General features: G+C 40.5%; 1 protein-coding gene across 1 annotated transcript in view; it reads right to left on the reverse strand.

The window, feature by feature from the left end:
- Positions 1-27411, reverse strand: part of LOC111238960 (transmembrane protein 132C-like) — a 138694-nt gene that overhangs the window by 48466 nt on the left and 62817 nt on the right. The window contains exon 3 of the mRNA XM_022768696.1: positions 13581-13724. Coding sequence (XP_022624417.1) covers positions 13581-13724 — 144 coding nt within the window. The remainder of the gene's footprint in view (positions 1-13580; positions 13725-27411) is intronic.

A 27411-nucleotide genomic window follows, 5' to 3' on the forward strand; every position in this document is an offset into this window, starting at 1 on the left:
CAAACACAACGTCACAGACGCTGTGTCCATATTTTCCTACAGTCTGCGTAGGAAAATACTTTGTCACAATCAACATACTTAATCACAATTAACATTCAACCACACTGGAGAGCATGATGTGTGGGAGGGGGGATTTATGAACAAGTAAGATACGACAACACAACGATGCATGTTAATGAATCACTGCTAGTTACATGCTAATGTAATTAGCCCTCTGGCTATCATGTAAATCAGGTGGCTGTAGGGACTTGTGCTCCGAGGAAATCGTAGCATACTGACTGTGAGGTTTTTTTTACTGCACGCGGATACTGGTGTGCTTTTTCTAACCTGCACTAACCCTGCCTAATAAGAATTTACAATTACCTGATTGCTAGTTTTTGTTTTTTCACATGGTGGTGTAGACCACTAATGCTCTGCAAATCTGGATAAAGAAAGGTTTAAAAAAAAAAGAAGAGAAAAAATCAATGATAAATTTATACATTATTGCTTTTAGCTTCATCAATGCAAATTGTCTGCATAATCTGCCTTTCATTTTTTTTTCTCTCTTAAATTTCTGTTGCCAGAAGCTTGTTGTCTCGCCTTACTGCCCTTGACATAGAAAAACCTCCTTTACTGTAAAATTCGGCAGGTAACAGAAAGTTTCTCATGTAAAAAGAGATTTTAAAAAAAAAAAAAAAGGAAAAAGGACTTTGGGTAATTTTCTGTGAAAACAAGTAAAATCTGACCCTGACACATCGCGAGGAGAGTTATGTAAAAAAAAAAAAAAAGAGCTCTTTGTCTTTGAGAGTTCAGTAAAATTATATTGAAGGATTGGCTTGATTTGCTATTCACATCACAAAGGGTGGACTCTGCTGTGCCCTCGCTGTAGTGCTCAGTGCCGCTGAGTTTTTTCCTGTTTGTCTAACTCTTCGGATGAGGTCTCTGTCTCTCTTTCATTCAGTGTTAGGGGCTGTCAGCACTCGTACCAGTGCATTGTGGATTATTTTATGAAGCTAATGGGTCATTGTTAGACTTTCTTTTTATCTCGCTCTTTGTTTTACTTGTTTCACCGTTTCTGGCAGAGTAAGTCAATATAACAGCAGCACTTATTTTCCTCAGAGATTGATTCTGCAGTGTTGTTCTTTTTTTTTTGCTTTGTTTCACTTGTATCACCACAATGGTTGAATTTAAGTGCCCCCCCCCCCCAAAAAAAAAAAAAAAAACCCAAAAAACCAAAACATCACTAACTAGCGGGCCACACAATCAGCAGGCTGGTGGCTGGAAGTCTTGTTTACATCTTTTTGCTTGATTAAAGCTATGACTCACATAACTGTTACCAGCAGTAACACCTGCATGATTTCTGTCCTCTGATCTCTCTCTCTCTCTCTCTCTCTCTCTCTCTCTCTCTCTCTCTCACACAAACCTACATGCATGTGCACGCCCCAACACAAACAAACAAACAAACAAACCTCTCCCTGCCTCAGTTTATTAAATTAGTGTATCTGGACAGGGTTAATAAGAAAGCCGACCCCACCATGACCCCGTCGCTGAACCTGGAGCCTTACTTCTGCTCCCCCGACTCATTAATCTGTCAAGTACACAGAGCCTTCTCCTCCTCCCCCTCGGGATGAGAGAGGGATTTGATGAGAGACAGAGAGGCATACAGAGCCTTATTTTGCCGTCCCTTACGGTTCTCTCCATCTGGTGTTAAGGACAACAGTTGAGCAAACAACTTTCTAAGATGGTAGGCTTGTGATTTATCTCCACTTTTCACCCAGCACAAACACAAACACACACACACACACACACACACACACACACACACACAGACATACAGTCAATACTGAAGTCTAAACAATATTTTTAGAGACATTGCCGCCAGATTCCATTTACACCTGTTTGATTTCTGAAAAATATCCCAGTTTGTCTCGGATCCTAATATTAACCTCACCCTATACAGTATGTTTAAGTTGTTGGTGTGGAAATCCCTTAACAAGTTCTTGCAGTACCACAAGTATAAAGTGCATCTCAAAGCGAGCTCTAAAGCATTAACAGGGGCCAAGGATTCAGCGGATGATTTATTAGAAGATGAAGTGGATCAGAGGGTCTGAGCCCAGGGTCCCAGGGCCAATAGACCTGCCTTATCAAACACCACCAGGCTTCGTGGCCAATCTCCAGCTTGGCTGTGGGCAACTCCCCACCAGTGCTGGCTTTGGTTGCTGATAAAAGTCAGATTAACTACAGAGCTTTGTTAGGAGGGCGGGAGACTTCGCATTACTTTTACTTCAAAAGTATTAATGTGCTTGATTCTTAAATGAAAAACTCAAAGAAACAAGAAAAGCTCCTTTTTTAAAACGAGCGTTACTGTATAAATCACATGGGGAGAGTGTGGACTGCTTTGACACACACACACAATTATGGCAGGGCTTCCCTATCTGATTGTTGGTCCGTGTTTAACTGCTTACTTGACAACATCAGCAGACCACTTATGAATATAACCCTAAAACACAACAGGGAAAAAAAAAATACAACAGACTGACATAGTAGATAAGAGAAGAAGTTGACCTCCTGGTTGCTGTCCAGCTGATTTCATGCATCAGCGTCTTTGGCTGCTTTACCTGGATTAGCCACAGGGCCAAGGCCAGATTCACAGTCCCAGAGGGCTCAATCAAGGATGTTTTACTGCACACAGGCAGATATGCTGGTTCATCTATAACACGCAGGTCAAGGATATGATAGAATCCACTGTAAATATCTAATTCATGTCTCCAGTTGTTAAGGGAGAAGGTTAGATGGAGGAGAAGGCAGAGCCTATCTCTGAGACGGAGAGGAAGTGGTATAAATCATTCTCCTGAGATTACATTCATTATATTTCATGAGTGGCATCATGTGCATTTTGATTTCCATTAATGATGACAGGTTGGGGGGAATGAATACGACTTGTGTTTTTATTTTGCTCATATTAGAGCCAGGGGGCTGCTTCCTTTATGGAGGCTTTATGATTGAATAAAGCATGAGAAGCCCCAACAACACATAGGACCCACATGCCACTCATGCAAATTAAATTACAGGCGATCAATACTGCAGATCCATCTAACGATCACATAGTTGCCTGTCTTGGACTGCTGTAGAAATGTTTTTTAATACGAGGGAGGCGGTGAGGAGAGAGCATTTCACCAATGCATTAGTGGCCCTACGGGTAAACACAGTAAAATAAGATGTCTAGATGATTGCTTTAAAGTATTACAGAATGTATTCAAATATTTTTCATAGCAAATTGTATGCTACTCGCACCTGTGATAAGCCAATTGAAGAAAACAGTAGTTCACAAACATACAAATTAGACCACCTGGGAGGGTAATTGCTTGGCCTCCCTTATCCATCATCTGTAACATTGTACTTTCAAAAGACCATTCACACATTCAAGGACACACGGGAAAATACATTCTCATAGACACACACACACACCTGCAAAAAATAAATGCATTTTATCTTTCTTTCTTTCTTCTTTCCAACTCCACATACCGTCTGAATCTCTTCATTTTGTCTGCTAGAGTGCATTGTTTTGAAACAGTGTTAATTAAGCCGATTACAACATGAACTAATCACAGCTGCCACGCTCTTCAAGGCCCAAACTAATGGTAGTCTATTCTTGAATTTCCCTCTTAATCAAATACACATGAATAGGTGCACACACACACACACACGCGCACACATGCACGGAAGCAGCAGCAGGAGCAGTCGGGTCATTAACATCCATGCATCTCACTGATGCATGGAGAGTTCCTCCATTGGAATCAGATTGCACTGACGGGGCCTGTGATTTAACTTGGGTTGTAAATGCAGTCCCACTGGCCTGGCCGTGCTCTGGCCATTGATTGTATGTGTTCATTCCCTATGTGAGCTAAGCTCGGCGCAATCAGTAAGAACAGCACAAGGCCCTCTGACCTCTCCCCCGTGAAGTGAAGAGGAATGAATATTGAACTCCTTTCTCATTCAATTTTCACTCATCATTGTTCTGTCAGTTACTCCGCTTCCTAACGACTCTCCAGCATGGAGCAAAGCTGACTTATAGACACATATTCACTAACCCAAACAATGGACATTTGCATGGACTTTCACAGTTCATGAGGTGTAGTTAAATGTCACCACTGAATGAACAAACCATTATCTATTATGTCCAAACTGTAGCTCTGCAGGCAAATTCAAATACAAAAATTCTCAAGTCACACACCCAGCCTACATATGGAATATTATATCCACTATAGGATGACACCATTGCTCGGAATAACAAATGCCTCTGTGAGTGACAAATTTCTACTATTTTCCAATGACAGGATTTCCATGAGAGAAGCCTCATAATAACTGCCTTGCGTTTCATATGGAGGGTTGGAGAGAGTGAGAGCACCTGTCATGGAGATGGGGCGAAGAAGTGATGAGAGCAGGAAAAAGACTGCACCCCATACAAGGCTTCAGGCTATTATTACCATATCGAGAGAACAATCAATCAAATTGGGTTAAAATGTACATGCTGTTTCAGAGCCACTTAGACATCCATAATGAGATCATGAATGCAGCACAGCTTCCGTATATGGCGCAGAGTGGAATGTTCACACTCCCGGGGCCCCAGGTAACCTATTTGTGATTGAACACAGCATGTAACAAAGGGACCAACACCCCTCCATCTATTTGTAGATTGTTGTTCAGGTAAAGGCTCTAGCTGCAAAACCCCAGCTGGATGAATTAAAAGATGTTTTTTCTTTTTCCGCCTTTTATCCGAGGTTGATATGGTTGAAATTATTATCGCTACATTTACACAAATCTTTTCTGATATCAATATATATATATATCAATATAGCAAATACATGCAAACTGAACTAGATGTTCAGATGCTTCACTCCTGATGTGTTTAGGTTTTACCGCCAAGCAGCTGCAACAGGAGCAGGTTTGTTCGTGTACTTGCCTTCATTCTTTGTGTGAACAAGGAGGACAACAAAGTGTGCCGGAGCTAATGATTGCCCTGGTCATCAGTCGAATGTTTGATTGTGCGCATCGTAAACATAATTTAACATTCTGACGCTCTCAGCAGTTAGTATATTGTTAATGAGGAGATCGCTGTGCCATCGTAGATAAGTATCCCTTTGAAACATTTCCATTGAGTCTGCTTCTGACCTCACTTCCCTCACCATCCATGGGCTTAATTAATTCTTATGGACATTCGAGGATGTGCAAGGGCATAATTTCCTCTGGGGATGAGAGGGACCAATCCTGTTTTTCCCTTGAGTTGTAATGCTTCAGCTTGATTTTCTTACTGAAAGAAAATTACTCTCTTCATGTTCAGCTTCCACAGTTCCAGATGGGAGAAGATCTGAAAAAGATCAGAAGATCTAAAAATGTTGATACCCTTAGCTGACTTCAGTTATTACCTTGTGCTGTGGGCAATGATCCCTACAAGCAGCAGCAGTGGGTGGTACGGTCAGGGTGTTATGTCTATAGGCAACATAGCTCATTGGTGAAGGTTGTTGGGGCTGTTTGCAGCCTGAAAGGAATTCCTGCAGACATTACTGAGGGCTGAAAAATGTAATGCCAGCTTTGCTTTTCAGGTTTAAAAAAAACAAGTCCTCCAACCTGAAAGACCATATAGGTTATTTGTCCCTAGCATCTGATATGACCCATAGGATATAGCGCCCCTGTGATTGGCAGACGTACGAGACCTTCATCAACAATAGTACAATAGTATACTGCTGTAAAGCTCATGGAACAGTCTCAGTTTGGTTCGGTTTAGGCACAAAACAGTCTTGCTTAGGTTTAAGGTTCATGATTTGGGTTAAAATAAGTCATCTCTTAAGGTTAGAGGACCTTCGTCATCTTGGTTACAATAATAAACACGCTGTTAAGCTTGTGGAACGATCATGGATAAAAGAAATGAGTATTGCTTTCAAATGGGAAACGAACAATGTGTCAAAGTCCTGTGTTTTGTTGAGCTGCTAACCGACCTCAAACCTCCTCCTGATACAGACTTTGTTGCTCTTTAAACTACATGACCGAACTCTGTACTTTCCCTCTATTGTAATTACTACAACCACTAAAGGTCGCCTAACAAGGGGAAACAATTCAGCAGTCATGTTAAAGAAATTAATTATCTTGATCTTTTTATTTGCAGTTAATATTGTCCTAAAAAGACCTGAATTGAACATTCGTCAAAAAGAAGATTGTAAACCACAGTGCTCTTTGTACTATAGATGCAAATACAACATTATTTATCAGAATGTGTGATATATCTTGAATCAGTCATTCAAAACCAAAACTGTCCACCGCTCAAGCTGAAAAGTCAAGGGATCGCAAAAGTAATTGGGCTTCATTCGTCTGGGGAGCATTAATGTCCACCCAATAATTGTTGAAATATGACAACAACTGACCAACTGACAGGCCTAACGTTGCCATTCCTGAAAAGAAAAACTGTTCAATATCTTTTTTAATTCCAGCCTGTTCAGAATCATTGATTTGGACAGCAGCAACACGACGAGATCCTATCATCACTATGTGTTTCAGCTGAAAGTTGATAAATGATAGTCTTGCGTTATGGACCAGACCCCAAGGAACACAACTATTTACACACCTCAGCAGGTAATTTCACATAACAATAAAAAAGGATGTATGGTACACTTGAAGGAAATGTTGCATGGCGATATAACAATGCTTAGCAGAGGCAATCTTATCTAACTAGAATCTTTATGGACTATTTATATGGGAATTGCGTCTTTCTTCTTTCCCGGGCACACTGCAGAGTATGCTAATCATCCCAGTCTAAAACAAGTGTGGGGTTTCCATTCCCCTCATTGATGCGTGCTTCCTCTGTTTCACAGAAAGACCCTCAGAGAGGCTCATGTCACCTCCCTCAGCAGATGGCTGGGGCAAACGCAGAATGACAAGCCTCGATTTCACTGATGCTTAAAACATGATTTCACCTACTGCTGGAAAACAATTTGAATCTTTAACCTATTTTCACACCAGGGCTTGCACACTGAGCAGACTTTCCTCATCAAAGGCACAGCAGAAGTCTCAGACTCTTCATGTAACTTCTCTGTGAGATTTATTTATTTTTTTCAAATCCTAGCCCTAAAATAAATTTCACGACAGCTGCAATAAGTGGAAACATGATGAAACACGTACTGGAAAGCATATATTGTTGGCTCAAATGTAATGCCAGTTATCTGTTGTTGTGCTGTGTTGTCACTCAGATGCAACTCTGTGGTGGTGTTGTTTTTAGATAAGCAGCCCTGAGAACTTTGCTCCTCATGGCTTGCATCATTGTGTAGTTGTTGGAAGGCTGTCTTGTCAGTCTTGTGGAGTAAGCCTGACTCCCACTTGCTCACAGCGGGAGCCCTCTCTAGCAACAGCAGACAAATTGATTGTGGTGGCATGTTTCATGATCCCATAGACTTTGAAGGTGAAAAAATGCTTGGGGGTGGGGGGGTTATTTGTTCACTAGTTTGTTTGTCTGGGTGTGCCAGTGCGTCAGACAGCACAAAGATGGCACTCATTTCATATTTACCGAAAGAAAAACACATATTGAACATTTCAAAGTATATATACAGTATAGCATTTTTCAGACCTGCAGGTAATTAAATGTGATGGAAGTTTTCCATCTCGTGTCTGATGAAGCATCTTTTCTGCAAAAGTCAAGGTAATACTAGTCCATGGTGTGTTTGTTACACTTTCAACATGGCACAAGTCACAATCAAAGGATGCCACATTAGCGGAGAGGCTACACGAGCACAGGGTTAATTAAACAAAGTCTTGCTCAGAATAAGATTACTGCAATAAAATCATCACAGGAAATAAAATAATTTTAACAAACCATGAACTGCTGTGAATGAGCAAACTTAACGTGCTGAGATTTTTTTTTTTTTTTTTTTTTACCTTTTTCTATGAGGCCATCATCACGCCATCAGTCCCCCTCACTAAACTTTAAACTTTCATTCTTGCCAGCAGCTTACAGTTTGATTATCCAGCAGAAAATTCAGCATGCAAGCAAAGAGGGGGGCGTACGTGACACTCATAACCTATGCGTCTTGTAATTTTTTTATTATGCTTGGCTGCTTTCATAATATTGAATATAGAATTCTGCTGCCTGTCTAATAAATGATGAAATTGATGAGGAAAAGTAGGGAGCTCACAAGAGAGAAGCATGGGTGAGTGTTCCTCACAGTCACAAAGGTCATTTATTCATTCATATTAGAGCTGTAGCGGTTAGTCAATTTGTGGATTAATCAATCAGTAAAACATGAGTTGGAAACTATTGTATTTTCAATGTTTCAGTCATTTTAAAGGAAAAAAAAATCCTGAAATGCTTTTCTTTGTTATTTATGATAGTGAACTGAATATCTTTAAGTTTGGACTGATGATTGTGAAGTACTAATGACCATCAATGAATGAAATCAGAATATTATTATGGATAAATCTAATGTTTGAGAAAATATCCAGCCGATTAATTCGAACAGATTCAAAACCCAAAAGGTATCATTTAAGAAAATAGATAAAACCAATAATGTTGGAGAGTGAAAAAAGGCTTGTGTTCGTCAAAAGCTTTACTGCACGTCTCCCTGTGCACGTGTTAATTTGAGAGAGTGAGAGCAGATTAAGAAATGTTGGCCATTAAATTCTGTTTACTTTAATTAGTTGTTAGATGCCGTGCCTCACATCCTGCGGTTGCAAATCGAACTCCCATTGCAATTTGGACAAGCTACTGGTTGACACGCTGAGTGCAGGGCCACAGAGCCGCCGCTGCTGTAACAAAACCTTCATTTGCTTTCTTTTCTCAACTCTTCCCCTCAATCAAACAGGAACTCCAAATTGTGTTAGCTTCCATTAAAAAGAGAAATAAAGGAGCCAGAAGCAGCTCGAGTACCTGACATGCATGGCTGATGACTTTCTTTTTGATTTTGCAATGTGATTATCCTTTAGCAACAACTCCATTTACATGGAGGGCCCACCCACTGCACTCACATCAACATGTGCAGACACAGAGTGAATGTGTGTGTGATTCCCAAGTGTGTGTGTGTTGCATTCCCATGCTTAATTAAGCCAACAGCTGATGGGGATTTTGAGTTGAATAGCACTTGCGGCGAAAAAAGAATATGAATTAGCTTGATGGTAAAGAAAAGAAGTCTCTCCTTCCATGGTATCAGAGAGCTGTGAGGGCTGGCTGGTGAAGGACAGCTCTTAGCATTGAAGTGTCCTAATACATCTTCGTAACAGAGCAGACAGAATTGTCTCGATGACCATTATACCACTTTGATCTCGCATCAGTCAGCTTTATTACAGCCCGGAGACTTGCACAGACGTATACACAGTAACCTATCCGAGGCTAAATCTGCTCAACATGGACTTTTGATAAGAGGCATAACTAGAGTACGTGTTGTCTTCTTTGATGTTTTCTAAAACTGTGCTCGGTTTATTGTTCGGAAGAGAAGACATGCCATCTGTTTAGAGTGGGGCTGTGGTGTGTCATGGCCGCTTAGTGCACCAAACATGCTGCCAAATAGCTTTTATTTGGAGTTATTTTCTGCTGTTATAACACTGAAAGACAGAGGTGTGCAGCTGTTTTGATGAGATATTTTCAGTAAAGTTAGGGTCAGGTCTACCTCACTATGTCATTGAGTTCCCACTCTGCAATCGTTGCTTTCTGCATCCACATGTCCTCAATTTAAAAAATAAATAAATAAATAAATAAATAAATTGAAAATTAGCTGTAAATGTTTAAGAGTCAGCCAAATAAGCTCAACCTTAAACAGAGTAATGTAAGGAGACAAATTCAACATGATAATCTTGAAGATTTGCTGATGTTACATCTACAGATTAATGAGCAACATTAAGATTTATGCTTCTTTGATTCTAACTGAAGTCCAGTACTCTCACATGAGGGCGAGGGCTCGAAGAAGAGTCTTTGAAAAAAGATTTACAGCCAAAATTGCACAGTTCTTGTTCTTGAATACAAATAGAAAAAGGTCCCAATGAACCTGCCACAGATTGGCTTGAAAGCCACTTTAAACCATTAAGATATTCTGGTTGCATAAAAACAACAATCTGCTGATCTGCACAATTTGCTTTGTAGCAAAAACAAAAAAAGAATGTAAATGCAACAGAACATCCCAGCCTTCTTGTTGAAGCAGCATGCACTTGACTTATTACACTATGGTTATGACTCTAACTATCTGCACACCCAGCATGTATGGATTGTTCATATACTGTACAAAAGACAGTCAAATGAATTTCATTTCACATGCTTCTTGTCCTCTTTGACTTGGTTTCACCTCTTTTCCTCTTCTGTACTGCCACTCTATGCACACATCAACTCTCAGCTGCTAGTTTCTTCCAAGCACATGGTCAAAAACATGTAGCTAACACATCTGTGTATACATATATCTGTGTGTTTGTGCAGTTTTCATACAAACAACTGTCACTGTTAAGTGTGTGTGTGTCCATGGTTGATACTCCCCTCCCCTTATTGGCGGCTGGAAGTTTAGTCATCAAGCGTGTCTGAGTGCGTCCACCACCTGCCGGTTACACCTTTGGCTGTAAAATCTTTCTACCACGATCCAGAGGAGACACGTTCAGCTCCTGCTGTTTGTCTTTCAGGTCCTGGCAGTGATGCTGGTTTAATGGATGGTAAAGTGAACTTCAGTTGACATTTGGAGACATTTAATGTTTTAGGGCACCTATCTTTTCTAACTCCTTGGCTTCCATCTCCACATATTTCCATTACCCCCATTCAAATTCTGGCTAATGAAGATCTTTTAGTACTTAACCTGACTGATGGAAAATGTACCCACGGGACAGCAGCTGAATAAAACGACTCCCCAAGTATGGATCTATTACTGGTGAGTAGAAGAAAGTATGTCAAAAAGGAAATCCTTGCAGGTACCATGGTGATAAAAGATTAAAATAATTTGGGAAATTACTTTCAAGGCCTTGAGACAAAATTCAGGACAAGTAAGCCCATATTTTACATTATTCATTCTTTTCTATTGTACATTCACTGGAAAATATCTGTAGAGAATCGACAGAGCCCACCGGCCAGACCAGTTAGAGAGCCATAGATGATGAGACTGGGCTCCTCGCCCAACTCTTTGTTTTGGTCTCATAAGTGAAGATGGATTTTGCAACTGCAACGGCTTATTCCTCTCAAGCAACTGATTCAACAAACAGTTTTACTGGACGAGTAAGAGTCAGGAAAGCTCCTTTTGTTCTGGTTCGTAAATCAAAAGCAGAAACCGATGAGAGCTCAAGAAACCTCAAAACACAGGGTCACGGCAGGTGTTGCATTATCATTTCAATACTTCAAGGTGGTCTTTTGTCGAACGCAGATCTGCGGAGTATAATACCAGATTCAACATGTATGACCTTGATTTGAGTGGCCCTGTATAATTCAGAGTCTTCTCTCCTCAGCGGGGCTGTGAAAGAGATGCATGTAAATGATAGATGACTCGTCATTCATCACTGTCGTCACCTTGACACCCGGTAGGAAATAACAGCCCAGCCAGGGTGTGTCACTTCCTGTGTGCGGCTACTTTGTCTTCGCCTGAAACCGTTTAGCTGTTGAGTTGAATGTCAAATACTGTACATACACACACACACACACACAACACACACACACAGTTATTATTCATTAACTGACACACTGTCATGTAAGCAGCAATCATGCACACATGAGCACACACACTGTACACGCTTTAAATTCCTTTGTCATTATTAGGTAGTTGCAGATTTTCTCAGGCTCTGACAACATTGAGCTTTTTAAATTTCTGATTCAACAACACCAGAGCTGGAAATGATCAAATTATACACATAATGGTTTTATGTAAGTGTCTCAAACTTTTAATACATAACACTATGCTTCCTTCCCTAAGTCCCACTCAAAGGATGACTAGCTGGCTTTGCTATTTTAGCCCATAAACTACAGTGCATATTAGGTATACTCTGTGCCTCACATTACTGCCAACCATTTTCAAATCGTACTGCACCCCAGGCTTTAGATGGATTTCTTGCCTTTTTTTTTTTTTTTTTGTAGATATTTCATTTCTGTCTGGTATGAAAAACAACTTGCTTTAGATGTTTAATGGTTCATAGTAAAAAATTGTCTCAATTTTTATGTCAACTTTTATGCAGAAATGGAGTTACGGGATTGGACTGTTTTCAGATTCCTGTTGCTACATTCAAAGCCTCACTGTCAACACAGTTTTGAGTGTCAGCTATTGAATAGCAGCCTCTTTGATGTAACAAACAACCAGACTCATGTTCATGTTCATGATCATATTCTTTTCATAATATCCATATCAACTTTTCTTGTCTTTGGATTTGATTTTTCTCAACATGGACACAGATCATTAGTGTAACAACTCTGAGTGCTCGGATGTTGAAGCATCTTTAAATACATCACCAGTTTAGAAAAAAGGTTCCCAACTGCGTTATCACATGATGATAAAACCCCACTGCGGTATGCACTGTGATGGATCACCCATCTCAGGGAAGTGTCAAGTGTCTGCTGGTTGATTTTCTTGCTGCACTGAAATGAAGTGAAATTAATGGTTGTGTAGAAGGTAGGGAATCAGTCTTAAAAGATATGGTGCGCTTTGAAAAATGTTCTGCAGCTAAGTATACATGACTTGTACTTAATAGGATAAAACATGCATAACCACCAGTCAGGTAATTTAAGACCTGAGAGCTTGCTATTTGCGGGAACACATTTTATCTGACTGCCGCTCTCCTAAAAGAACTACCACTGGTGACATTTCAGACTCTTCTTTGCACTTTCGCTGGTCAGTTGTCTGGTTGGTAGGTAACTTAAAATTAGTAATTTAAGATGATTGGGGCATGATTACAGTTAGGAAAAGTTACTTTGAGTTCTGCTTATTTTACATTACAGCAACAATTTCAATCAGATCTGATGTAACACGGATGAGGTTTTATAGTACTGCTGTTTTGTCACGGAACATGTCTTTTTCCCCCGCTTTTAGAAAAAGTTGAAATAATTTTTTCTAAAACAGCTGGACTTAGTTTTGATCAAACATGACTCAAACAGGAGGGAATAGTGCTTTTGTTGGACTCTTTTCAGGCATGCATTTGCAACAGCAGCAAGGTGAATGTGGTGTACTGTATGCTCATGTTCAATGCAATGAAAGAGCAGGTCACCCAGTGCACCAGTGTGACTCCATGATGTGTTTTAAGGCAACAGCGCTACTTTACAGCACAAAAGAATAAGCTGTATCAGGCCTCTTATTTGGTGGCAGTAAGAAAAATATAGACTATTACCAGACTTATGCAAGCAAAACGGCAACACTTTGTTCCTTGAACAATACATTTTATTGACTGCACTTTGTATTGACTGAAGACTTGTGTGAATGGCAGTGCCAGGGAGTGAGTGGATCAGATGCTGAGTCATGTCCTCTTTCATCCTCACTCTTTGCAATCACTCTCCACTGACAGCTGCCCAAGAAATGAACAAGTGTGCCTTTGCTTTCTGGTTGTTCAGCAGGGTGCTCACTTCATATTTCATTCCAACGCTGATTAATTCCCCAGAAGGAGGGAGTCAGACGTACCTTTGACTAAAACTGTTCTCCTTCTTCCGACAGTGGAGGGTGACAATTCTGTGACCTTCACTTCTGACATCCTGGCTCACCGTCCACACAACAGGGTTACTGGCTCTGGCTCCAAGGAACGCCACGCCATCCTTCAGCTTGACCCTGAAACACACACACACACGCGCACATGTGCACAGGTTAGAAAGAAGAACTAAAATTAAATCAGATGATACTTGGAGTGTTGCCAGAATAGCTCACAAATTTAGTTTTAGAGCCTCAATAACACACGTGGCCTCTTTTACTCGTCTTTCTTCTTCTCTGACGCACACAAAACATGTCAAAAGAAAGGAATTAAATGAGACGGTGCTTTAATTGTGTCTCGCAGAGGTCACAAAACAAACACTCATGGTCTCCCTCTCACACTCACAGACACTCAACTAGGTGCTGAACAAAACATCACATTGGACGATACTAACAGATTCATCAAAAACGTGCTTTAATAATGTAGAAGCACAAAACTGGAGCAAAAACAGCAGATAAAAAGAGTTAGTAGTTGCTAAGTCTTGAGAAAACTAGACTTTTCCTGGTTGACGAAAGAAATTTTTTCTACTGGATCTTATCCATTTTGAACGGTACATATATAATAATCAAGTGAAGAAGATTAAAATGTTTTCAAAATTTTGCTTCAGGAAAGTGAGTCTGGCAGGTACAAGCCAAATTATTTCATTAGCAGTGATGAAACATAGCATCAGCACAACAGATGGCATGTTGGCTGAGCTGAAACAATCAGAGTCAGGGAGTAGCGAGCTCAAATTAACCTCTGTGAAAGTTTGGTTATCACAGTGAGTGTACATATCGGATGAAGGGGTAGCCTTACATAACATGTCTTTTTGTACATCGTGTAATATCCCAACATTAGAAGCAACACAAAAGGCAGCAAGCTCCATTTCAGACAGGTTTTAGTCATCTTCCCCCACACCTGGGGTTTTAAAGGACTCTAATCACTCCTGCCTCCATGCCACCTCTGCCCCCGCCCCACCCTTTTCGTCCTTGTATCACTTCCATCACTCATGGTCACAGTCTGTGGGTGGCTGTACAGGTGCTGCAGAACCATGACCTCTTCCTCCTCCTCCTGAAGTCAGAGTAGACTGACTACACTGTTGCTCTCCCTCTCCTCTGTCAGATGAAATTACCATGAAGCACATGAGCTGCTTTCACCACTTCCTTTTCCAACATGACAAATCGCTCTCGTTCAAACCATTCGTACAAATGGGGCAGAATATTTTATGTGGGGGGAGGGGGGGCGGGGGGGGGGGGGGTGGCAAGAAAACGCAGATCTAAAGTAAAACACCTAGAGCACAAAAAAGGTGAGGAGAAAGAAACATTTCTATTCAGTAAAGCGTGAATGCTGGGTAATTTCTCCCCACATCAAAATAATTGGAGACTGTCCTCGTTCTGAGACTGCGAAAGACTTGAAGAAGATGAAGAAAAAAAAAAAAAACTGAGCATTAACGGGGGGGGATAATGACATGACAAACCATGCAGCAGTCCTTAGAAGAGCACAGTCATTTCATCTTCCATGTTCAACTGGTCTTCTTTGATCTTATCCCGGCCGCAGGGGCAGTAATAACTGGCCTCGTGTTGGTCGCTGCTCCTGACGAGCAAAGATAAAGGCCGCTGGTGTGGAAGATGCAGACAATAACTAGGAGGAGATGACTGATTGCCGTCTGCCCTCCTGTTTCCCAGTTGTCACCGTAGCCACGGCACGGTAATAACTACAGACTCACAAGCAGATTCAGCACTGACAGTGGACTACAGGGGTAACGACAATTGTCTAATGGCGACTAAACCCTTAGAGTATACTTTATGATGCATTGCTCAAACATCAAATTCCAATTTGAGGGTTGGAATGCTTTCGGACCCCATGATGATGCACGGCAGCTGATTCTCACTCTCCCTTTTCTGCTCTTTTGCAAATTAGTGGTGAAAAGTTTTTTGTGCTTGCACTAGTGCTCAGTTTATTGAACAATGATTGTTTCATGCATTCAAATAAGAAAAACTGATTGTCATTTGATGGATTGATCAATATTGATTGATTGATTAATTTCATTTCTTTCTCTCTTTCTTTCTTTCTTTCTCATGCTCCATACTCGCTGTATTTCTCTCACACTCATGTGCAACTTGACACACAAACCCGAGCTGTAACCAACGAGCGAGGGGGCTAAATTAACAAATGGCATTTTGTAAATGAGATTGGTTTGGCTAATATGATTTCTGGTGAGGGAGGACGAGGGGGGTGCGGGTGGGGGAGGCAATAAAGGAAAGCAATTTGAAGGGAGCGCCCCCTTTCACATGCATCAGCACATGAAGCTGCCTCATTAATTCCATGAAACCCTGCATCAGTGGGATGAGTATTTACAGATGAGATGAGGCTCTTCCTGATTGATGCTCAGAAATCACACCCCTGGATGGCCACTGCCCAAATAACATGTCAACACACCTTGCACTGACATGCCTCTCGCTCGCTGAATGAAATGCCCCGAGAACATTAATATTAATGTACTTTACACAGCAGGAAATTACATGGCATACAAACAATTCTGAATAACTTGGAATACTGTGTGAGACTGGGCATTTTGTGCCAGTAACAACATTTTAAACACTATACAGTGAAGACTTTAAACTACCAGTGTTTCAAGATAACAATAATAAAGTAACCACGCATTACCAATAAAATCAAATCCAAATTCTACACAATTAGAATGCTGTAAAAAGTTAAAAGATGTATTTTAAAAACATCACCAAGTTTATCAAACCATGTGTTGAAAACAGTTTTGAACATGACTAAGTCTACAGCCATGCTAGCGGCTCTGTGAGGCTGTACAGGGACAGTAGTGCTTTCAGCTAAATGCTACTGTCAGCATGCTTATATAGGCTACTCGCAGTCAAAATGCTTACATGTTGGTTAGCAGTTATCGTAGTAAATTAGTATAGTAGAAAAAGTAGTTATAATTTTTACCATGTTCTTTGTTCGCATGCTTACATTTGCTAATTAGTGCTAAACACAAAGTGTATCTGAGCCTAGTTTTAAATTAGCTGGTAGCCAAAATGTTGGGGAAAATTTATATTTTGACTTGAGGATGGTGCAAGATGAAAAGTTAAGGGGTCACCAAAGGGATTACCAGTAATCCCGAGGGGTGTATCAATGTGTTTCATGGCATTCCATCCAATAGTTGTTGAGACATTTCACTGCGAACCTCAAATTTAAACCTAATGGTGCAGCTGGGAAAAGTCAGAGATCACCTAAGTGATTAGGATTCATCCTCTGGGCGCTATGTACCACATTTCAAGCCAAACCATCCTACAGTCGTTGAGATTTTTCAGTCTGGAACAAGGTAGTGGGCTGACAGACAGACAGGCCGATGTTGCCATCTCTAGAGCCTAAAAAGACATTGTTGATCAACCTTAAGTAGAGCCTGAAATCTGTTGTGTCCACGATACTGTACAGTATCAAGACAAAACTAAATGGAAAAAAGTGATTCCTGATCTTACTGTACTCTTTGGGACCACGTTAAGAGTTAGAGAGTAAGAAATACATCCAGCAGCCATTTGCAGACATGCAGTGAGTATGATATTAACTTCAGTTCTAAAAGGCAAAGGTAGCCATTATTATGATGATAAAATTTGAGTGTGTCTGGCAGAGTGAGTCTTAGAGGCTCACACAGGTATCCAGAAAGGTACTGGAGACAAGTTGTGACAAATGCATATATAAGAGTTTTTGATTATATATTGAAAAATAAGTATTATACCTGCAGTTTAGTACACACAAAACTGGGGCAGGACAGGTTTGTGCTGTACTTGAAAACAAATGAAAAACAGGAGAAGGAGGCAGCACACTTCTCTGAGAAAGCAACTGCACCCAATTTCAGTGGACCCTATAATGATAATGACCGGATAGCATTCACAAAAAGGGTAAAATTACAGCAATGATGCATTACATGCTGTCTTTCAAAAACATGTTTCTTACTTGACACGCCTAAATGGGGCTATCTTGGTTCCCATGACAATAAGTGAATATGAAAAAAGACTTGAGACTGGAGAAGAGGAAGAACAAACAAAAGGGCGGTGTGTTTGTAAGGACGCTGGAGAAGGCAATGTCATGTAAAGGTCTTTTGTGGTTATGTTTTTATCTGAAACTTGGCTGAACTGCGATGCACGTGCTGTTCACGTAGAAACGCCCCCCCTCAGTCTATGACTTCCACTCTTTTAGACAGGGGGAAAAAGGGAGGTGGGTTACCTGCCATTGCTCCTATGGCCTTTTAAGTGCAGACATGTCTCCTTTGATGTTTTTACCTCTTTTGAATATCTCACTACTTTTTTCAATTGCCAGTCACCCATGCTAACAGTTACTATATATAGAGTATGCATTTTAACTGATTTCTCAGAGTTTTTCTCTATTCCTTTCGCAAATTACGTTAAGATTGTTATTGTTAGTTGTTTTAACTTACATAAAGACAACATACATGACAAAAGAGCCATCGGTTTTATTAATCTATTAGAAGATGTTTATGGACCACAATCATGGCCGTGCTTTAGAACTGATAGTTAGTAAGGGGCCAAAAGTTGAAATGTCATCAATTAGAGATGTTGCTCTAGCCGACCATTGTTGCATTGAATCATTACATTGAATTAAGTGTGACTGTGACCATGCCCCGGGTTAATGCTGAACTGTGAAGAGAAAACACCTGAAGTGGCTCAAAGTTTTATGTTGCCCTTACAAACTCTCCCTTCATCTGTTGACAACCATTGACTGCCAAAGAAAAAACAATGAAGAAACAAAACAAAAAACTGTTGAAAAGACAGTCACCACCGCACACCTCACCCGCATGTATGTAGTGCATGTGCCAAAGCCAAGGGTGATGCTCGATGCTCATCACAGCAACAACGTCATCATGGATAAATTGAATCTCAGCCAGAGGGAGAGTCACCATGTCCATACTTAGGCAATAATTGTTTGTGTGTCAATTTTGTCTTTTTCTTTTTCACAAAGTAGTTTGAATTACTTTTTTAAGTAGCTTTAGTTTACCAAACTAGACTAAGATAGCTTTGCTATTCAACTTCTTCCAACGTGAAGTAATTAGTAATTTGCGAAGTGATGCATTCAAAGTAACTTCCCCAACAGCTTATCCCTTGTGTTTATCTATTTCACCGACTTTTATTTATCTCTAACATTTTATTGCTGGAATTTCTCAATCTTGCAAAATTCTATTCTTCCTTGTCTATTTTTCTTTTTAGCTTTTTTGTCAGTGCTGCTTCAAACTTCCTCTGTGAAGCCCTTTTAGCATATTTGTATGAAGGGTGTTATTTAAATCAAGTTGAGCAGGGTTGAGTTGGTGAGCACAGGCATGGAAGGATGGCTTGGTGTTAAAGGTGTTTGAGCAGAGAGAGGCGGTGGTTTACACTGGCCCGCCAGGCAGATTAGACAGGTGTTGTATCGGGGTGGATCAAAAAGTACAGATGGGGATGGAGGAAAACAGTCGAGAGAGGAGGAGTTGAAAAGATGGCTTGGTTAAGAGGCTAGAACAACAGCTTGTAGTCAGCTCTGGCATTTTCTGCCTGTTCTGGTTTTATATTACAAAGAATAAGAAAAAGATTTATTTTATGTTACTTCCCCCCCACTTAGCTTTTGGTTAAAATAACAATAATGGAAATGAGAAGGAACAGGAGGAAAATGGTTCTCTGTACTGGCATCCAGGTGATAACAAATCATTACTGAAGATGGAGACTCAGAACTGAGAGGAGCCAATCACACACCAACATCCACACATACATGACACGTACACACACCTTAGTCGGTGTCTACATCTGATATAATGTTAACTCATTGGGAGCGAGTGGGCTAGTGGACAAAGCTAACCTTTAGCAGAGATAAATGAAAGCGAGAACAATTGCTCTGATATCAGCTGCGCCACAAAGGAACCACCTTTGGTTCCTCCATCATAGAGTGGCCCCTGCAAAAGGAGAGCCACATGGAGAAAAGCTGCAATACAGATGAGTCACAGTACATTCATATATAACCTGCACCCAGGTTCTGAGGCATCATTAACTAATCCCGCTGAAAAGCTTGAAACCAGTGAAAGAAAAAGCCCCATAGCTCACAAATTGGTCTGGTGGTTAGTTAGATAAATGTGAAACGTGCAATAACTCATGGTTTAGCATATTTTCCAAATTAATTTCAAAAAGGTAGTTTAGCTGAATTCAATTTACTGACAGCAGCTGAAATTGGCTAAATCACATTGAGCTACTTTAGCTGGCCCGTGTCCCTTAATTCTCAAACACCTGCAGCTAAATCCAGTTATGAAATAAACACGCAAGCTGTTGGGCTTGCTTTATGTTCTCTCCCTCCCACTCTATTCCTCTTGCTCAAAAACAAAATAATCTCCATCACCTCGGGGTAAAATTAAATTAGATGGTAGCCAATGACAAGTGAACCAGGCTGGGAGCTGGTTCAATAAATTAGGAAGGTGAAACAGGGCTGTGCTGGAGATGCTCCGAGTCAATTAGCTGAGGAATAGTTGTCGGTGAAGTGTTTTTAGGGGCGAGCGGACACAGGCAGATGTGGAGATAAAGAGAGAGCTAATTCAATTAATGAGTTTGATGCTGTTCTTTCCATTATCAGAGCTAGTTAAAAGTGCTGGTGCATGACAACGCTGCGAACGGAGGACAAGATTAACACTATCAGATAAAGACGCTCACCAGACAAAGCTCATCTCCACCCATGCATTCTGTCGCGTTTCTCTCCGTCTCACCCTTTGCTCTCACTTTCAGCACGTCTCTTTTCCTGTCTCTGGTGTTTCCCTCTGAAACACGCTGCTTCCTTTACTGTACATACGCACTCAAGCCTTTCTCATATCGTTATCTATCATCCTCCTTCACTAGAGCTCGTCGTCTAGCTTTGGTGCTCTGCATTTTATTTTCGAAAGTGAATTGGAGATCCTGCACACTGTTGGGCGCTCTCGTTCCCTTTATTTAATCACTTCATTTTGGCTGGAAACCTTCATCAGGTAATTTGACGGTCTACCGACTGAAACGAGAAAAAGCGAATGGTGTTTTGAAGGTTTTTAGCCACACTAGCAGCGAGGCTCAAGGATCATCTGGTCCAGCACTCAACAAACATACCAACAACTTGGTGGTTCACCATGAAACTTGGTACAGGCACATGGACCTCAGAGGATGAATCCTGCTGACCTTTGTGACTTTTATTCCTCTAGTGCCAAGAGTAGTTGACAATGGTAGTTCACTATGAAATGTCTCGACAAGTTTTCGAAAGACTGAAATGCAATTTGGTGTAGATGTAAATGTTTTTCATTCAAACAGTTTGGTTTTCTTCACAATGAGGGCTATCGCCTCACAGAGATGCTAACATGGCAGTAGACTTAGTCCTGCTCATTTTTTAATAAAGGCCCACTGTCCCTCTGCTGTACTTTATAATACTACTGAATGTGCTTGAGAAAAAAAATCGATGAACAAATCCATGAACTTTTAACTTTCAGAATGAGCTGAAAATAGTGGGAATGGACACTGTATTTACACCTATACACTGCAATCCAGTACAATAATCTTGCAACAAATACTAGCCAAGCTGTAGATATCATCGGTGGTACTTTGCCGAACTTGTGCAGAGAGGGATCTGAGGGTTTAAAATTCTCACCAGAGATAAATGACAATTGGAAGGATGTTTTGTGATATACTCAAGCAGGCTATCATCACCTCACCTTCATCCATTCTCTCTAAATTCATCTGGATGTGGCTGGAAAAGTGCTGTTGGAAAATGAAGCCTCGTGAGGCTCATCCTGTCTTTCACTTTACCCTTGTGAAATGTCAATTTCACTTCTCGCTGCCATTGACCGCCTCCTCATCTCTCCATTCTTTACAGATCAATATTTGTGTGATCCAGACCAGACAGTGAATGGATGGGTAACGTAGCTGTAAAGGGTTAAAAGCTACATATCTATCAAGGGACAAAGATGATCAAAGGGAGTGCCCCTTAAAGTGCTACTTAGTCATTTCACCCTGGAGTGGATTGTATTGAGTGCTACTTAACTGAGAAGATGCTGACTGTCACCAAACAGTCGACATGTTTACAGTCAGGTAGCTACACACGGACCTGTGCTGTCCAAGAAAAGAGTCAAAGAAAAACAGCATATGCTTTTCACACACACAGAGGAGAGGAGCTGGCTGCCTTCAGGCGAATTCTCTCTACATCCATGTCTGGATTCCTGAAAAACACACAGAGTGCGGTGATGCCTCATCTAATGCCTAACATCTCCTTCACAGTCTTTTTTTAATTAAAAGGAAGAGCAGGCAGATGACTGGCATAGGGAGCTTGGACCTGAGCTCTGGGAACAAACTAGCACCTTTTTTAAATAAAAAAGGAGAAGAAATAACTGTCAGTGGTGCGGCTGACTTCAAATGAGAAGAGGTTCAAAATGTGTGCTGGCCATAGCCTCATGACATGAACGAATCCATGACAGATCAAGAGCAATCATATGGGCAGGAACACTGAGAAATGAATTCAGAGAAGCCCCTGAGCTTCTCCGCGGAAAGGAATATTTCATTTGAAAACCTGGGCAAGGTTACATATTAAATGCATCTTAGTGCTGAGAAAATCATTATTTCACTGTCAGTGAATAACAAATATCATTTGGATTCCAAAGCAGTATCATGATAATCTACAGTCACAAAGACTAGTTTACTCTTTCACTCATTCAGCGAGTGATCAACATCTGAACAATGAATAAAATCAATAGCGCTATAACTGTGAAGAAAAGAAAAAGGAAAAACAGAGGCTGGAAAGCAAATGATCATTTCAGCAGTGGAGTTCAGAGTGTTATGAAGGGTTTCACATTAAAAAGAACAAATTAATCTGACACCGGTCTCATATTATTGAACATTAAACAAATGAGCCTAATGGAATCCTTAAAACATAATTTTGTAAGTAACAGCCTGAGGAATGCTATTAGAATATGATGACGAGATGGCACTAATGTGGAGCCCATTTCTGCATAATGCATTGCTGCTGTTTTTGGGCCAGAATGCAACCCATACATGAGCCATCACAGAGGGGGTGTAGGATGTAATTAAGGCATTATTGTCTTAAGAATGGGAGACAAAGGAAGAAAACGAGACCAAAAATAATGGGAAATGAAATTGCTGCTCACAAAAAGTAAAATTTATCAAAGCCAACAGCTTAAAGCAGTCACTGACTTTGTTTTCTTTAATCTGCCCCAAGCTCTCATTATCGCCTTATGTCACATTATAAGCTTATTTCTAAAAGTGTAAGAAAAAAAAAAAATGTCAAAGAAAAAAAAAGGCAACAAAGACTGCATGATATTCTGAATAAAGGAACAGGCTGGATGTGGGTGGGTATTGACTGAAATGACAAGGAGCTCCGTGTGTGTGCAGCGACTGTGCACATGAAAGCAGGCCAACGGGATGATGACACTGAGGGGCGTGACAGCGCAACACCCACTGTGGCCAAATGCTAGTCACCTCCAGTAAATCACAGCCCGGCTCTCCGAACAGCGCAAGACTCAAAATGTAAAATTCAAGAACATTACCAATCTGGTGCCCTACATGTTGGATTTTTCGACCCTCATTTGAGTCATGGGATTTGTAGAGCAAGAACGGGATTTCAGATTAACACAAATTTGTGTCACGATGGTTTTCCTTTTTATTTTTCATGTTTGCATTAATGTACACCAAGCAGTGTACTAAAAACTTCCAATTTTTCATTCGCTTTAATACTGGATTTCAGGAACTCACTACCAGTGCTGCTGTAGATTAGCTGAAGGAATGAGGTCATGTTGCCGCAGACAGAAGCTTGATCCCTATGGCTGCCATTTGAGTGGAAGCCTAGCCAGTTAAATAGGGGATAGGGAAAACACATGCAGACACTGCTTCCAGTAAAACCTATTTGACATAAGGTTGCATCCAGGGGATAAAAATTAGACTTTGCATTGGCTCTGTTGGTTTGGACGGATGATCCAGGACTGATCCAATATTTGGATGGACGCAGAAGGGGGCCAAGCAGTATAATCTCAGTATGTAGTGGCACAGATTAAGGCAAGTTGGTAAACCTGATGTAGAGGAAGGGTTATACAGATTAATTAACACTGATGCTGTCAGTTGGTGCAGTAACAACTGGGCACAGCAGGGAGTAGTCAAGTCAATTCTTTTTAAACAGCCCAATATCAGAAACTCTCCCCAAAGGTCTCTAAAGTGTGTACAGCGTGTGACATCCTTTATCGTGCTTTCATATTAACTTCAACTTGACAGGTGAGGAAAACATTTTAATGGCGCATTGTGCAAAGCATTCAGTTCTAAACTCATTAACTCGCACACATTTGCTTTTAAGCCGTGCTAGTGCCATAGACAGTGCTGTGCAAGTTCACACAAAAAGCTAGCTCAAAGTTCAGTTCACCCAGATTAAAATGAACTAGATCATGTCCATAGTTAACAATTTTGAATTTAGAACTAAGTTGACAGTTCCAAAAGATAAACTAGTTCATGTCCATGTCTTTTTTTTTTTTTTTTTTTTAAATGAGCAGCGCTTCACTATTCTTTTTCAGTGGAACCTCCTCCTACCCTTCCATCCCCAACCCCTAATCATCTCCACATTACTGTACACTGCTACAGAGTCACAGACAGAGGTTACTTTTAAAAGCTGAGAAAAACAAATGTGATATGTTTTACCGCTTTAACAGTCGGTTTACAAATGTAATTCAGCTCTATGTGCATTGTTTTATTATGATTATGTAGAAAGTTAACCAGGCTAAATAATAATGCAATTGCATCTACAGTATACCCTTACTGCACCCCCCCCTTTCTGCATAATAAAAAAATGTATAGATCTTAATTACATTTGTAAACTGATCTATTTTTAGTTGTCCTGCTTTATGACACATTGTTTAAAACATACTGGCTTCTGCAATACAGATAGCTGCGTCGTTTGAAGTGTGAGCACTAGCCTTGCTGGGTGCCGTAAAGCCTTGAGTGCCGCCGTAAAACACCGTCTGATGTTATTTGGTGCATTGGCACCAGAAATCAGGCTAGTGTCAACTTAGTGTATTATTGTCAGGGGTGGATTCAGCAAGTCTTATGAGCTCAACACATGCAAATGCAGTACAGTTGTAAACATAAAGATGTGTCAATACCAATACAGGCGTATAAGTATCCCATTACAATTGCATGATTTGTGATTCTGATTTCCACTATGGCGGCCATACAGTTACATTATGAAGATGAAAGTTTTAGTTAAAAATGAATAAAAATTTACGGTACTGTCAGAAAACCGCTTTTGCAGCTTGCACATCAAGGAGAGGAGGAATACAAATTCATAATTGCCATATGTATGCAAATTACATCAATCTGAAGCCATTACTGAAACAATTAATCTTTGGCAATCGCTAAAACATTTTAATCATGATCGTTACAAATGGTTGACTATTCATTATGCCCTCTAATTAGATCATAAATTGTATGAATACACTGTTGTGGGAGGTTTTGAAGGATGTGACACGCTGGGGACAAACACAAAAGCCAGCTAGGACTGATGAAGGCTGCTGCTTTATTGGCGCTGAGAGCCAGGGCTGCTGAGAGGGGATTAAATGCACGTTCGCTCCTGACTTCATCTATGAGTGATTAATTGACTCCATAACAGTGAGTTTGAGCCTGCAGAAGTCTGGTCACGTGATTCAGTTGATCAGGATAAGGGGTCAAATGTTACAGTATGTCATTCAGCCGTCCCGTCGTTGGGGACTATTGGTATTCCTGTTGCCATTGATTAAATGCTACCTGCTGGTGTTAACTGAGCTGAGTGAGCCCTGGCTGGCAACATTAGGTACATTCGTGGTCTGAATGTCATGTGCCACTGTATTTGTCAATGTTGTGAGCAGGCAGTACAGTAAGTGTTGGAGTGGCAACATGACAAGAGGGATGACAGTCACCATGCTAACCCAACATTTCAGACAACGTCTGTCTGAAAACTGTCACAGTAGTGCCACAAAATGTTTGCACAAAGTGAGAGAATTGACTCTGGCTGAGAAAACCCAAACTCCTGAAAAAAAATAAAGTCCATCTTGGTTTCATTCATAGTCCCAAGGTTGTGTTCACATGAAGTCTCAGCTATCCAGAGACAAAATGAAAGCATTTCTCAAAAAAGTCCACACACTCTCATCTGCATTTTGCCATATGCAGATTATTGCAAAACCCACAAGTGAAATTGCAGGTAAATCAATTCAGGCCTGATCTGTAAAAGCTGGCATGTCAACCAGTACATTAGCTCCATTTGCACTCCATTATTTGCACCAGTGGGCACTGCTGAACAGACACCATCAGCAGGCTCCACTACATACAGGGAAAGAACCCAAGTCTCTATAGTCATCTGGGCAGGGGGTAAAATTTGTGTGTGAGGAATGTGAAAGGTTTAGTGGTGATGGAGAGAAAGAGAGGCAATCAAAGAGAAGATAGAGGAATGATTAGGGGGTTGAATACTTGACTTTGATGACGGCCTGGACAGAAAAACAACAGATAATCTCTGCTGGCTGCTGTGATTTTCTTTTCTTACCAAAGGATACAGAAAAAGTAAGAAAGAGGGACTTTTTTTGTTTGAATCTTTGTTTTTGAGTAAAATACTACCTTACCTCTCTCCTTGCGAGCCAAAAACAAAAATCTTGACAATCAAATGGGGATTTACAGATACAAATGTTTTTTTGTGTGTGTATTTTGCAAAATGGAGCTCTGTTATCAGTCATCATGAACAATATCTAGTTTCTCCCGCTCTCTTTTTTCCCTCAACATCTCGAACTTATTATTTTTCTCCCAGCTTCCCTCACAGGGACCTGATCAGAGACGTGAGACTCAGTAGATCTATAAAGAACAACAAAGCTTTCTCATCACTGTGTGTCTGTGAAAAAGTAAATAAATGTGTTTTTTTTTTGTCTTTTTTGAAACTGCACAGCATGTATTTGTGTGTACATTGGTTTTGCATGTAGCTTGGAGCAAGTCAATAGTATTGGAGCCACATACTGTATTTTTTTTTTTTTTTAAAAAAGGATTAAAATACTAAAGTAAGAGTTTAGATCAACTGATCAGACAAAAAAGCAGACGGTAAACTGCAATGAAGTCAGCTTAATATCATCTGTTTACTGCGTTAACATCCATACAAGACAACTTCATCCTTACAAAATGGTTTCATCATGCACTGTTCATGGTGTACATTTCAGAGAGGCTGCAGTAGCTTATTTCGCAGTCGCTGGAAAGTGCATGCTTTACATCACCAAAGGCAGGGTGAAATTTAAGGCTTATTTGCAAGCTGACCGTGGACTTCATGGCAGTCTCACACACAGAAAAACACATACCCTCAGTTTATATGCTGAGAAGACATGGATTTTTTTTTTTTTCACAATGGATACAGACCAATGTGCTGCTTTATTTGATATTTCGGGCTTTCATTTCAGCCCCAGAGAACAAATATTTGCTCATAATGCAACTGTTACTCTTTTGCTTGTTCCTGTTATCATGTCAGTGCTTCCAAGGAGAGCAATTTTGTAAGAAATGAGCCCATAGCAGCTTATTATGACCAATAGCTATGTTTTATTGTTAGGTGACCTCTAGCGGCTGTAGTAATTATGACGAGAGCAAAGGACGAAGTCGGGTGATGTAGCACAAAGGATGAAAACTGTTAGGGGGAGGTTGAGGTGGATGGATGCGTCAACAAAACACGGGACTAACATATGAAACCACTGCTTATTTCCTGTTCAAAACCAATAGTTGTCCGTGTTTCTTT

This window comes from Seriola dumerili, unplaced genomic scaffold, assembly GCF_002260705.1.
Source record: "Seriola dumerili isolate Sdu_G_001 unplaced genomic scaffold, Sdu_1.0 BDQW01001815.1, whole genome shotgun sequence".
In the NCBI taxonomy this organism is placed as follows: Eukaryota; Metazoa; Chordata; class Actinopteri; order Carangiformes; family Carangidae; genus Seriola; species Seriola dumerili.